Source organism: Carcharodon carcharias, chromosome 3, assembly GCF_017639515.1.
Source record: "Carcharodon carcharias isolate sCarCar2 chromosome 3, sCarCar2.pri, whole genome shotgun sequence".
NCBI classification, from domain to species: Eukaryota; Metazoa; Chordata; class Chondrichthyes; order Lamniformes; family Lamnidae; genus Carcharodon; species Carcharodon carcharias.
In genome coordinates this window covers 195,398,019-195,412,733 of record NC_054469.1, presented here as the reverse complement: position 1 = coordinate 195,412,733, position 14,715 = coordinate 195,398,019, and the positions used below count along the sequence as shown (strand labels likewise).

Here is a 14,715-nt window from a genome sequence, read left to right as displayed (position 1 = left end):
CCTCAGGGAGATTGGCGTCAGATTCAAAAATGTGAAATATAGACAAATAAAATTTCCCTGACATGTCTTCTCATGTGACACTGTCACATGAATTGGGACATGTCCATCACTTTTAATTCAACTTTTATTAAATTTTTTAAAACGTACATGAAACCTCATCCCGGCCGTGGATGAGGTTTTATGCTTTTTCTGAAACCCGCCAGGGCTCCCGGCCTGCCCGCTAACCTTAAGGTTGGACAGGCAGGTCCTTTAACTACTTCAATTAGCTTTTAAATGGCCTCTATTGGCCATTGACAGGTCGGCGGACACACAGCTGATTCGGCTGCGCCCCCACCGACCTGAAAATTGAAGTGACATGGGGTGACATCGAGAGTTCCGCCCGATGTCATTCTGCATCATTTCACATGTTGGTGAGCGGGCCCATGGAAAACCAACTTTACCTCACTGTATTTCAAAATTAACATTTTCCTTATAGATAAGGAAGACCACTTAACCCATTCTTCAATCAAAACTCCACAATTGTTCGAGGACCTAACTGCTTCTTGAATGCCTTCAAATTTCAATCTTCATTTTGATATGCAGCAGACAACTTGCACTTATATAGCACCTTTAACATAGGAAAACAGCCCATGGCACTTCACAGGAACATAATCAGACAAAAATTTGACACAAACCAGAGGAGGAGTTATTAGGACAGGTGACTGAAAGCTTATCCAAAAAGCTAAGTTTTAAGGACAATCTTAAAAGGAGTGACAGGTAGAGAGGTTTCGTGAGGGAATTCCAGAGTATGGGTATGAGACCTAAGCAGTCTCAGATACAGCTGTTGATGGTGGGGTGAAGGAGCTGCCGGTGGGGGGTTTGTTAGTCGGGGGAGGGGTGATATGTAAGGTGGAAGATTTCAGAGTTCTTGAAGGGTTGTAGGGCTGGAGGAGGAGGTTACAGAGGTAGGGAGGGGGTGAGGCCGAATACCTCTTGAACATGAGATCATTCAAGGTATTAATTTCTCCACAAAAAGTGCATTAATGTTTGAGCGGGACAAGGTGGAAAAGCAAAAACACCTTCTTCTACTTCATTACACAAATTATATAAACATCAGATCAATTTAATTTGCTAGCAAGTCTCTTGTATCATTGCATACGTCGAGTCAATGGACATGCTGGCTGAGGTTTTTTACTTCTGAGTTCACCAGCGTGCAATGCCTCCCCTATTCACTTTGACATATAAAAAATTACAAGACAGAGGGGTAGGGGCACAAGATTAGCAATTTTAAGGTGTGCCTTTGGTTAAATTATATTAGACAAGAGAATACATGTAGATTTGAGTGGAAATATAATTAAATTGGATAATACTGAGCTCACACACATCACAATATATTGCTGCTGAGTTTTTCCAGGTAATTCTGTTTTTGTTTCACAATATATTGGCTGTTTTATTATAAATTATGGTCATTAAGATCCAAACGTATCAGTAATGTCTGGTCTCAGCAAAGGCAGGAAAGTCCCATCCCTCCAACTTGTGACAGGGTCTGTCTTCCCCCTCATTCTTTCTAATCAAGTGTCTCTGCCAGTTTCCCCTCCCACCCAATGAAAGCTCAAGTTAAGTGAATAATCCCACCTTTATTTGGTCCCCTTAGTTACAGTGGAGACACAGGCATAACATTTTCTGTGTATTTTAACAGGGGAAAACAATAACATATTAAGTTTCCTTACACAATCATTAACTCCTCCAAGCCAGCTTACCCATTGACATCATAGTATTATAAATTAACTCCTGGGCCCGAATTTTAACTTCGGCTGGCATGTGCGATCGCCAGGCCCGGGACCGGTTAGGAAACAGGCCCCAGCCACAATTGGCCCCCAACCGCGATTTCACACTGGTTGGCCAATTGACGGCCAGCCAGCATGAAACGCGCGCTTAAAAGCTCAGCACTGCCGGGGTGGGGGTGGGAAGAGGGCGGGCGATGATGTTTCCACGAGCGCAGGTGAGCGCTGCGAGAAAGCTCCCTGAAGGCAGACGGCTGCCTCGGGTAGGTGCCAATCTGAAAATGTTCAAATAAAGGTTTTAAAAGCTGAAATAAAAAATGTCCGTGCATCGCAATCACCTGAAAATACAGCTGATAAAAATGCTGTCCACAGATAATTTATTTTTATCTTATTTCCTAATAGAAATCTCATCCCGCCCTTAGGCGAGGTTTGATGAAAAACGCAAAGGCCATCTGGCTGATTCGCCCGTCCGCCAAACGTAAGGTTGGATGGGCCACGAAAAATCAGAGATAATTGCACCATTAATGAGCTTAATTGACCTCCTAATTGCTAGCGAACGCGCTTCCGACTCGTGTGCGACCACCGAGCGAAATATTGCGTGAGTGCGCGATGACATCGGGACAATCGCCCGACATCTTCTCATGCAATTTTACGCCCGATCGGGTAGGGCGTGCGCCTGCCCGTGGGACATAAAATTCAGCCCCTGGAGTTTTATTCCATTCTCAATTCGTCTTGAAAACAAGAACTGACAATGAAACGTCTTCTCAAATTGTGAAATCAGGCTAATTGCTGCTGAAGAAAAGTAACTCTCTCTTCTAGGCCCTCCTTAATCAGGAGCAAAACACAAGGTAAAATTTAACATTTTAACTTCTGGGCCTCAAACATTTAATGGTGGCTCCACACGGGGATTCTGAGCCACACACTGGAAAGAGCCAGGCTGGACAGATGTCAGTGGCAGATCTCATTTACATATACCCAGTGACAATTTCTACCACTTGCCATGACATACCAAATCAGCCACTGGCAGATTTCATTTTATTTTCAATTTTGATTCCTGCCCCCCCCCCCCACCCCCACCCAGATCTCAACTTGCTTCAGCTTTAGATGCAGAAGATAGCCACTTTGAAGCACTGTTGGTTTAACAAGGGAAAAGTAGATAACAAAACCAGTTTGGTTTCCCATTTGAAGCATCAGGCTATAAGGTTCCCAGATCATTGAGTGCATAAAATACAACAGGCAAACTCGTTCCCCAACTGGTATTTAGATCAACATGGTTTCTGGATAAAAATGTTCCTGAATAAAGAGGCCAACCACATGAAAAGATATACTTCCCACATAAAGCTTCTCATATATACAAAAAACGGTCTGATGGAAATGATTTGTAAAATGCCCATCCAGCTACATTCCATCTGAGAACCTAAATACTGGCCATCACAGGTCTATTCTGTCCAACAGACCACTGTAAAATTGGGAGGTTTTTTTTGGAAATGTCGAGTAAAAATAGAACTGAGTAATGAGTTGATTGCTCACGAGAAAAAGTGCAGTAGTGTACTGAAGTGTCGAAGTGGATTATGTACTTGTGTTCTGGAGTGGGGCTCGAACCCTAAAGCCTTCCAGCCTTAGAGGCGAGAATTCTATCAATGGAGTCAAGTCAACAGATCAGTAGCGACTCAATGGTGAATTTTTAATTCAGTAGTGCAACTGATGTAGTGGGCCATATATTGCACTCTTGCCACCTGGTCACTTCTGATTTGTTCATTCTATTTACATGCAAATTTAGGGTACATGGGCATGAATGAAGTGATCAATTGGCATCTGCGCCATATAACTTTGCGAAGCCTATTGGGTTCTGCAACAATCTGAAAGTGAATTTGAATTGAAGCAATGCAACCCCTCAACATACATGCAACAAAAGAAACATGCAACATGGAAACTCTAATGCAACCCTCTGCCACTCAGCAATCAATCTTAAGATCTTGCCTATTCAGTTTCTTTCTGAAGTTATCTGTCAAAAGGATCTGAGTAACATAACTTCTATTTGCCCAAATGCACTGCATTCTGTCATAATGATGCTTTTTAATGGAACAGAGGTCATAAAGATGGAGCCTGCAATTCTATAGTCCCTTTCACAACCTCAGGATGTCCCAAATTGATTTACAGTCAATGAAGTGTTTTTGAAGTGCATTCTGATAGGATAAATATGGCAGCCAATTTTAACACAGCAAAGTCCCAAAAACAGCAATGACCAGATAATCTGAATGGAAGGATCAAGTTTATAAATCTCTACGTTACAAATTTTCTCTACATTCACAAAAATGGATGTTAACAGCGAAATGAGTCAAGATCAATGCACATTTGTTGCACTTACCAAGCTCCAGATTTCACTCTGCACAACACACTGCTATTTTCACCAAACACCAGTCCAGCATTTAGTGCCAGGCATATGATGTGTGCGCTGTGCCATGAACCATAGGGTTCTGCCAACTATTCCCTGTTGTCAAAGATCTCTCAGCAAATACTTCACTTTAAACGGATTTAGTGCCAACATTGTGAAACAGGCTGGGAAAAACATCATCGTCTGGCAACACCATTATACTGGAACAATGAGAACCTTTCTGTTACTGAAAGCAAAATTACACTTACAATTAAACTCCAGACAGTTTCCACTTCTGGTTAAATCAGCAGTTCATCACTCTGCAAGTTTATGCAAAACTTGAAAGGGTTGTTGGGGGGGTTGCAGTGTTGGGGTTGGAGATGTCTTCTCCGTGTCCTCAATGCCTTTTGTGATAAACGGGAACAGGAGTAGGCCATTCAGCCCTTGAGCCTGCTCTAGCATTCAATTAGATTGTGGCTGATCTGCACATCAAATCCAAATGGAGTTGTTCCTCTATATTGCTCGAATCCTTTACCCAACAAAATCCCATTGCTCTCGCTCAAAAGCTCCAATTGACCTATCCTCAACAGCTTTTCGAGGGAGAATGTTCCAGATTTCTATTGACTTTTGTGAGGAAAAAAAGTGTTTCCTGATTTCTTTTCAGAGTGGCCTTGCTCTAATTTTTTATAGGTTATATTCACTTTTCCTAGATTCCCACACCAGAGAAAATAGTTTCTCAGTGTCTACCCTTCTGAATCCTTTTAATATTTTAAACACCTTAATCAGATCACCCCCCATTTTCTAAACTCAAAGGAGTACAAGTTAGGTTTATGCAACTTGTCAACTTAATTTAACCACAAATTTAACCCCTGCTATCATTCTGATGAATCAGCGCAGGACCCTCTCCAAAGCCAATATAGGTGTAATGCCCCAAACTGAACATACGAATTAGGAGCAGGAGTAGACCACTCAGTTCCTTGAGCTGCTCTGCCATTCAGTAAAATCATGGCTGATCTGATTGTAACCTCAACACCACATCCCCGCCTATTCCTGATATCCTTTGATCCCTTTGCTTATGAAGAATCTATCTACCTCTGCCTTAGAAATATTCAAAGACTCTGCTTCCACCGCCTTTTGAAGAAGAGGGTTCCAAAGACTGACAACCCTCAGAGAAAAATGTTCTCCTCATCTCTGTCTTAAATGGGCAATGCCTTATTTTTAAACAGAGACTTAAAGTTCTAGATTCTCCTACAAGAGAGAAACATTCTTTCCACATCTACTCTGTCAAGACCTGTCACCTCTTGCTCTTCTAAATCCCAGCAGATACAAGCCTAGCCTGTCCACCCTTTCCTCATAAGACAACCTGCCCATTCCCGGAATTAGTCCATTAAACTTTCGCTGAACTGTTTCCAACACATTTATGTCCTTCCTTAAATAAGGAGACCAATACTGTACACAGTACTCGAGATGTAGTCTCACCAATGCCCATACAACTGAAGCAATCCCTCCCTAATTTTGTATTCAATTCCCTTTGCAATAAACTGTAACATGCTATGAACTTTCCCATTTACTTGATGAACCTGAATACTAACCTTCTGCGATTCATGCCGGAGGACACCCAGATCCCCCTGCATCTCAGAGCTCTGCAATCTCTCACCATTTAGATAACATGCTTCTTTTCTATTCTTCCTGCTAAAATGGACAATTTCACATTTTCTAACATTATACTCCATTTGCCAGATCTTTGCCCACTCACTTAACCTACCAATATCCATTTGCAGCCTCCTTATGTCATCTTCACAACTTACTTTCCTACCTATCTTTATGTCATCAACAAATTTGACAACCATACCTTCGGTCCCTTCATCCAAGTCATTTTTATAAATTGTAAAAAGTTGAGACCCCAGGACTGATCCCTGTGACATACCACTCGTTACATCCTACCAACCAGAAAATGACCCATTTAGGCCTACTCTTTACTTCCTGCTGGCTAGCCAATCTTCTATCAACGCCAATATGTTACCCCTTACACCATGAGCTTTTGTCTTCCACAATAACCTTTGGTGTGGCACCTTATCAAATGCCTTCTGGAAATCTAAGTACAGTACCTCCATAGGGTCCCCTTTATCCATAGCACTTCTTCCAAGAACTCCAATAAATTGGTTAAACACGATTTCCCTTTCACAAAATCATGTTAACGCTGCCTGATTACCCTGAATTTTTCTAACTGCCCTGCTATAACAGCTTTAATAATAGCTTCTAACATATTCCCTATGACAGATGTTAAGCTAAGTGGCCTGTAGTTTCCTGCTTTCTGTTTCCCTCCCTTTTTCTAATCCAACAAACCTTCCCCGAACCTAGTGAATTTTGGAAAATTAAAACCAATGCATCAACTATCTCACTATCCATTTCTTTCAAGACAATATTTAAGATAGAGTCTGGCAAAGACACTGTACAGCTGAAGTTCCTTCATATGTATTCCAGCCCCCTTGAAATAATGGCCAAAGCCATTGTTTGATTCCTTTTCGTGTCAGTCTACTGGCTTTTACTACCTTAACTTCAAATTGGGAAAACATGCTTCCTCTAGCTTAATGCACCATCCAACCCAATGTATCAAGGCTTAAGTTGCTTTTTTGTTTGGGTTAAGCGCTGTCAAGCTCCAGATCTGTCAACTGTGGAGCAGCCGTGCAGAAACAACAATTAAGCTATTTTTTTTAAAAACGGCTTAAAGAAGCTGGCAAGCTTACTTCAGTAATTCATCCAGTTACACGAGACAAAACAGATCAGGAGACAGTGACATGAGAACAGGTATTGTGCAATGTAGAAGGGGCTGAATAGACGAAAGAGGACAGTTTGCACTGGACAAGCTAATCAGGTAGAGAGGGGTGTGATGGAGGCACAATTCCTATTCACTGATCCATGTTAAAAGCATGCAAGTGCGAGCATCAGACTTGGCAGCAGTGCTTCCCATACCACTTCTCCACAGTCAAATAGCCTGGTACCATCAAAGTGGCCATTCTCCATGTGTCCACTTCGAATAAGTTCCAGTGGGAAGCTAGTTTCTGAGGAATCAAACCCCAAGCATGAGTCTAGTTGAACATCTCTTTCAAATTGGTTGGGCATTGCACTAAGGATCACCAAGATTCTGGTTTAGATCCACAGGGTTCATTCAGCCTTGTGAAGTGACTCAAAATGAATACCTAATAGGCATTTCTTGCTTAAAAAGCAGACTGACTTTTGTAGCTGAAGTGGCACTGCTTTTGCTGGGGTGGGTGGGGGATGCAATATAAGTACGGAGAATGATAAAATAGTTTACACTTCCATACGATTTTTTAACAACCTCTGAACCTAGAAATGACTTGCACATTGATGAAAGCATACAGGAGCTGAGCGCAAGTTATACCTCCACATTTGTCATGTTAATGCAGCCCTTCTTCTCTCTTCCCACGTGATCCCCCAACATAGCAGCTTCATAGTGCATGCACACACTTCCCTGGATTCTGGAAAGGTTCCAGTGGATTGGAAAAATAGTAATATAATGCCCTTATTTAAAAAGGGAAGGAGGCAGAAAGTAGGAAACTATAGACCAGTTAGTTTAACATCTATTGTTGGGAAATTGTTGGAATCCATTATTAAGGAAGTGGTAATGGGGCATTTGGAAAGTCAAAATGCAATCCATCAGAGTCAGCATGGTTTTATGAAGAGTAAATCGTGTTTGACTAATTTGCTAGAGTTCTTTGATGATGTGACAAGCAAAGTGGATAATGGGGATCCTGCAGATGTAGTATTTCTGGACTTCCAGAAGGCCTTTGATAAGGTGCCACACAAAAGACTAATACACAAGATAAGTTCACATGGAGTTAGGGGTAATATATTAGCTCGGATAGAGGATTGGCTAACCAACAGAAAGCAGAGGGTTGGGATAAATGGGTCTTTTTCTGGATGGCAAGCTGTAACTAGTGGGGTGCCACAGGGTTCGGTCCTTGGGCCCCAACTATTTACGATCTATATTAATGACTTGGATTCAGGGATAGAAGATACTATAACTAAATTTGCAGAAGACACCAAAACAGGTGGGAAAGTAAGTTGCAATGAAGAAGTAAGAAATTTACAAATGGATATGGACAGCTTAGGTGAATGGATCAAAATTTGGCAGATGGAGTTTAACGTGGATAAGTGTGAGGTTATCCATTTTGGTCAGAAGAATAAAAAGGTGACTTATTATTTAAATGAAGAGAAACTTCAGAATGCTTCAGTGCAGAGGGGTCTGGGTGTCCTCGTGCATGAATCGCTGAAAGCTAGTATGCAGGTATAGTAGGTAATAAGGAAGGCAAATGGAATTATGGCATTTATTGCTAAAGGAATAGAGTATAAAAATAGGGAAGTGTTGTTGCAACTGTACAAGGCATTGGTGAGACCGCACTTGGAGTACGGTGCACAGTTTTGGTCCTCTTACTTGAGGCAAGATGTAGTTGCACTGGAGGCGGTTCAGAGGAGGTTCACTAGATTGATTCCAGAGATGCGGGGCTTGCCTTATGAGGAGAGATTGAGCAGTTTAGGCCTATACTCGCTAGAGTTTAGAAGGATGAGAGGAGATCTAATTGAGGTATATAAGATGCTAAAGGGGATAGACAAAGTAGACGTGGGGCGGATGTTTCCCCTTCTGGGACATTCTAGAATGAGAGGCCATAGTTTTAGGCTAAGGGGTGGTAGATTTAAATCAGAGATGAGGAGAAATTACTTTTCTCAAAGGGTGGTGAATCTGTGGAATTCACTACCGCAGAGTGCAGTGGATGCCGGAAAGCTGAATAAATTTAAGGAGGAGATAGACAGATTTTAAATTAGTAATGGGTTGAAAAGTTATGGGGAGAGGGCGGGACATTGGAGTTGAGGCCGAAAGAAGATCAGCCATGATCGTAATGAATGGTGGGGCAGGCTCGAGGGGCTGAATTGCCTACTCAAGCTCCTAGTTCTTATGTACCTTGAGGAGACCATCCTTCAAGTATGTAATGCAGCATTCCTCAGATGTTATCATTCCAATTATTGACTCTCACAGCAAAAACACTTGTCCAAAGAGTTTCATTAACTCTCACTCCTGCCATTGATTGTCCACCACATCTTACACGGTGCAGTATTTCCTCATGCCATTTGGAAAGTGAAAAGCCCTTTCATTCTCCCATTGAATAATTCTGGATTACCAGTCAAACAGCTTTTTAAACTCCAGTATTTTTAATGTCCATATGATTTCCCACCTGAGCTGCTTGTAGCATTGCCCTGGAGTTTAATGTTCAAATCCTGAACACTCCAGGTTAATCCCAGGGGATCGATGACCAATGTTCCCTTTAATTTTTCCTTGGTGTACACAGCATATTAGTTGCACTACATGGTCCCTTTATGATTGCTGCGCAGTTGCACATGCATACATCTTAAATGGAACATTGGTTGTGTGTGGCCCATTTATTCTCTGCAGGATAAGTTCCAGATTGCAGCGCGGCCATGCACCTGCGCAGCTTAAAGGGAACATTGAGTTCAACAACAAACCATAACCGAATGGGCCAGCATATCCCTCACTCTACCACAACCATCAAACCTGGGGATCAATCCTGGTTCAATGAAGAGTGTAGGACAGCATTCCAAGAGCAGCACCAGACATACCTAAAAATGAGGTGCCAACCTGGTGAAGCTTCAAGGCAGGAATACATGCATGCCAAACAGGGAAAGCAGCATGCTACAAGCAGAGCTATTCCACAACCAACAGATCAGATCCAAGCTCTGCAGTCTTGTCACATCCAGTCATGCATGGTGGTGGGCAATTAAACAACTAACAGGAAGGGTAGGAGGCTCCACAAATATCCCCCTTCTCAACGATGGGGGAGCCAGCACATCAGTGCAAAAGACAAGGCTAAAACATTTGCAACTATCTTCAGCCAAAAGTACTGAGTGGATGATTCATCTCCACTTCCTCTGAGGTCTGCACGATCACAGGCACCAGTTTTCAGCCAATTCAGTTCAGTCCGCATGAGATCAGGAAATGTCGGAAGGCATTGGATACGGCAAAGGCTATGGGGCCTGACAACATTCCAGCAGCCTTACTGAAGACTTGTGCTCCAGAACTAAGTATGTCTCTAGCTAAGTTGTTCCAATACAGCTACAACACAGGCATCTACCTAGCAATATGGAAAATTGCCCAGGTATGTTCTGTCCACAAAATCAGGAAAAATCCAACCTGGCCAGTTACTGCCCTATCAGCCTACTCTCCATCCTCAAAGTAATGGAAGGTATCATTAACGGTGCTATCAAGTGGCATTTACATGGCAATAACATGCTCACTGATGCTGTTTGGGTTTTCTAGGCCTCTGAGCTCTTTACCTTGGTCCAAACATAGACAAAAGAGCTGAATTCCAGAGGTGAAGTGAGAATGACTGGCCTTGACATCAAGGCAACATTTGACTAAATGTGGCATCAAGTCAATGGGAATCAGGGGGCAAAACTCTCCACTAGTTGGAGTCATACCTAGCACAAAGGAAGATGGTTGTGGTGTTGGAGGTCAATCATCTCAGTCCCAGGACATTGTTGCAGGGGTTCCTCAGGGTAGTCTCCTAGGCCCAACCATCTTCAGCTGCTTCATCAATGACGTTCTCCCCATCATAAGGTCAGGAATAAGGATGTTTGCTGGTGACTGCAAAATGCTCAGCACCATTCACGAATCCTCAGATACTGAAGCTGTCCATGTCCACAAGCCACAAGACCTGGACAACATTCAAGCTTGGATTGATAAGTGACAAATAACTAGTGTCAGGCGATGACCATCCTCAAAAAGCAAGAACCTAACCATCTCCCATTGCCATTCAATGGCATTAACATCACTGAATCCCCCACTATCAACATTCTGGGGATTACCATTGACCAGAAACTGGACCAGGCAGGTAAATACTGTGTCTACCAGATCAGGTCAGAGGCTAGGAATACTGCAGCGAGTAACTCACCTCCTGACTCCCCAAAGGCTGTCCACCAACTACAAGGCACAAGTCAGGAGTGTGATGGAATGCTCTCCACTTGCCTGAATAAGTGCAGCTCCAACAACACTCAAGAAGCTCAACACCATCCAGGACAAAGCAGCCTGCTTGATTGGCACCCATCTACCATCTTTAACATGACTTCCCTCCATCATCGACACACAGTGGCAGTAGTCTGCACCACATACAAGATGCACTGCACAATTCATTATGTTTCCTTTGACAGCACCTTCCAATTCAATGACCTTTGCCATTTAAAAAAAAGGGCAACAGATGCATAGGAACACCACCGCCTGCAAGTTCCACTCTAAGCCACACACCATCTGGCTTGGACCTATATCACCGTTCCTTCACTGTTACTGGGTCAAAATCCTGGAACTCCCTTCCTAGCAGCAATGTTAGTACATACCTAGCCCACATGGACTGCAGCAGTTCAAGAAGGCTGCTCACCATCACCTTCTCTAGGGTAATTAAGGATGGGCACTAAACGTTGGTCTAGCCAGCAGCACTAATATCCCATGAAAGTATTAAAAAGATGAGAGTTATGCTGCCCCAAGGTGATGTTTGGAAGCATATGTTCACGCAAAGGGTAATGGAAACCTGGAACTCCAAAACTATCCCGCTGTTGAAGCTGGCTCAATCGACAATTTCAAAACTAAAATTGATAAGGGGAGGATTAGGGAAGGATATTAAGGGATACAGAACTAAACTGGGTAGATGAAATTAAGATACAGGTGAGTGCGATCTAATGAAAGGCCGAATAGGCTCACATAAATGGCTTACTCCCGTTCCACTGTTTTGAACTTCTGGTCCAGATCGGGGACATATACGAACGATGTCTATTTCTGACTACACAATGCACCTGGAAAAAGCCTGTAGTTGCAACAAATCTGAAATCTGCAGGACTGAGAAGCCAATCGAGTTCTGGAATAGAACATCGCACAACACTCCCTTCCCAAAAAAGTAGTAGCATTTGCTTTGAAGGAATATTTCCCCCAAAAGAAATGCAAAATGGCATTCTAAAATATGGATCATCACCCCTTTTATTTGGCTGGGGACAAGTGAGGCAGGCTTTATGACTGCAAATTAAAGTTATCAAAAATTAAATCTCAGTGATGAAATGCTGATCAAGCACAAGCATGGTGAACCCAGCCTTCTAACACATTGTCCCTAATGCTGAACCATGTTTATATATTCATATTCAACTAAAAGCAAATACATACAAGTGTGCAATGCCAGTTTTCAGTTTTCTTTTTGTTCGAAAGCCAATGGCCAAGGAAGTGTGACCTATAGCCCAGCCTAACTGCACTTCATAGACAAATGGTTCAGTCAGCAATTCAATGTTAAACTGCATCGTTAAAGAAACACAATGAGTGGAATATACTGAAAGACAGATACTGGAAGACTGCCAATGGAAAGTGGGCTCATTAAAAGCACACGCATATGACAAGCCAAACAGCTTTTAGAGTTCAAGAAAAAACACAAGCAATTCAAAATATTGGACAACAGAACCATCCATTGAGTGCCTTTTTAAACCAAAAGAAACAGACCATGAAAACAAGGCTCACCTGTTCTCCAGAAGGCTCATGCAGACCACTTCTCTCACTCCAGGATTACTGGCCTTTTCGATCGAGCAATCTTGTAGGTTCCAACTGGCCAGCCTCAGGACACGCTCACCATCCCTCAGCCCACTGAAAACCTCCACATTCGGCCGCGTTGAGATGATCTGAGTCGGGCCGCCTGGAGGAAGGTCCAGGTCCTCACTCTGCAAGCTGAGGGAAGTGGGGCTGGGCCGAGGCTTGGCTGTGAAATCGATTCCACCATTGGTGGTGTGGGTGGACGTAGGCCGCGAGCACTCTGTGACAACGCGAGGCCGGACCTTATCCAGGAGCGATGAGCTGATGGATGTTACTTTGACCAGGTCGTCAATGGTTTGGAACGGTCCACACTCTTGCCGGTAACTTACAATACCTCGTGCAATCTTGTCATTTATCCCCTGCAGGCTCATCAACTGGGCCACTGTGGCGGTGTTAACATTGATCCTACTGGCGGGGGAGAGCGTTTCAGAATAGGGACCCTTCCGCACGGAGCTGGGTGAATGCTGGGCCGAGCCAACGCTTTTACTGTTCGTCACACAAATCTCTAGTTTGACCTGCTCCAGCCTAGCGGCACCGATACCACTCACCAGTGCCAAGTCCTCTACTTTTTTAAAGCCACCGATACACTCCCGGTACTCCACAATGTTCTGGGCCACCATTCGGTTGACTCCTGGAAGGGTCATCAGCTCCTCTTCGGTGGCTGTATTGATGTTGAGTCGTTCCTGATTCACCAGAATGTTGCTGAAGTTGCATGCCGCACTGAACTTGCGATTCTGGCCAATCTCCAAAGGATCTTTGGGGATTGAACGGTGGCAGCCTAGGTTCCCTCCCATCGTTATTCATACATGAGCACCAAAAGTCTGAAAAGATCATTCACGCTTCTCCCTTTGCTGCAGTTAATAGCTTCTCTCACACGGTGCGTTGAGACTCAGCAGTCACATTTGTCTGCACCTACTCATAATAGTACTACAGACTGGAAAACACTTCTGCCCTGTAGTTACCCTAGCAGCACGATCAGTCCCCAGCTAACCACAGCGTACACTGGTTTCCTCAAGGCAGTTAAATGCTCTTTTTCAAATTCAACTTCCTCCACAGCAGTGTGCTTGTTTCTCAATAAGCCGCTTATGTCCTTGTTGCGTTAGCTGCCGAATCCAGAGATGTAAAGCAGGCACTGTGCCAGCTCTGCTGTCAAATCACTGTGCAGCATTAGCATCGGTCGTGAATGCCAATCATCTCAAGTAGGTGGAGCCCAGTGCCTCCAGCTGACAAATCATAATAGCTCCAGGACAAGTCACATGCTATCAGATCTGGTTACAGACATTTCGGAGTGCAGTTTTTCACAACCAAATGACTAGAGCTTTGCAGTTAAGAGGCAGAGTTTCTGGCAGTGTGCTATGAATGCCTTGGTCTTTTTTCTTTCTTCAATCCTCACGCAGTGATTGAGAACCAGTCAAAATGCAAACTGTGCTTTCCTTCTCTTCCCAAGATGATTTATTCTTGCTACTTTTGTTCAAACTGATTTTCAAACTGGCGTTCGCTGTTTCAGGAGCTGTGCAGCTTCCTGGCCTCTGTGAAAACAGACAGGAGTCAGTTAATGTCCTGCAGCTACAGAATGTGCAATTACAAACCCACTGAAACTTAATCTTAGCTAAAATGGGGTCAAACGCATTAGGGTTATCTTTATGTAGAGTCACAAGCCTGAAGCTCGTCTGTTTCAAACCTCTACATTCTCATAACTATCTCTGTATCACAATAACTTTCGTCACAAAATCACAAAGGCTTGAGCTCTATTTACACTCCAGTATCTTTAGTGAAATATGCAAATATCTATCGTCACCTATTAACTAGGTGAAATGATATCGTCAAGCTTTGATAATATTAAAAGTTAGAGAGAGGAGGCATTTACCAAAATATTTTCAGCCATACAATTAAAAAAAATAAAGTACATTGTTGAAAAGGTATAA

The 14,715-nt window shown here is 43.1% G+C and overlaps 1 protein-coding gene across 2 annotated transcripts in view; it reads right to left on the bottom strand.

Annotated features, from left to right (window-relative positions):
• The window catches only part of eepd1 (endonuclease/exonuclease/phosphatase family domain containing 1), a 112,430-nt gene extending 98,206 nt beyond the window's left edge, over nucleotides 1-14,224 (bottom strand). The window contains exon 1 of one of the 2 annotated variants that reach the window (XM_041183175.1): nucleotides 12,722-14,224. In XM_041183175.1, coding sequence (XP_041039109.1) covers nucleotides 12,722-13,584 — 863 coding nt within the window. In that variant the 5' untranslated portion in view covers nucleotides 13,585-14,224. The remainder of the gene's footprint in view (nucleotides 1-12,721) is intronic. The other variant, XM_041183174.1, reaches the window with a different exon arrangement.
• Between the last annotated feature and the right edge of the window lie 491 nt (nucleotides 14,225-14,715).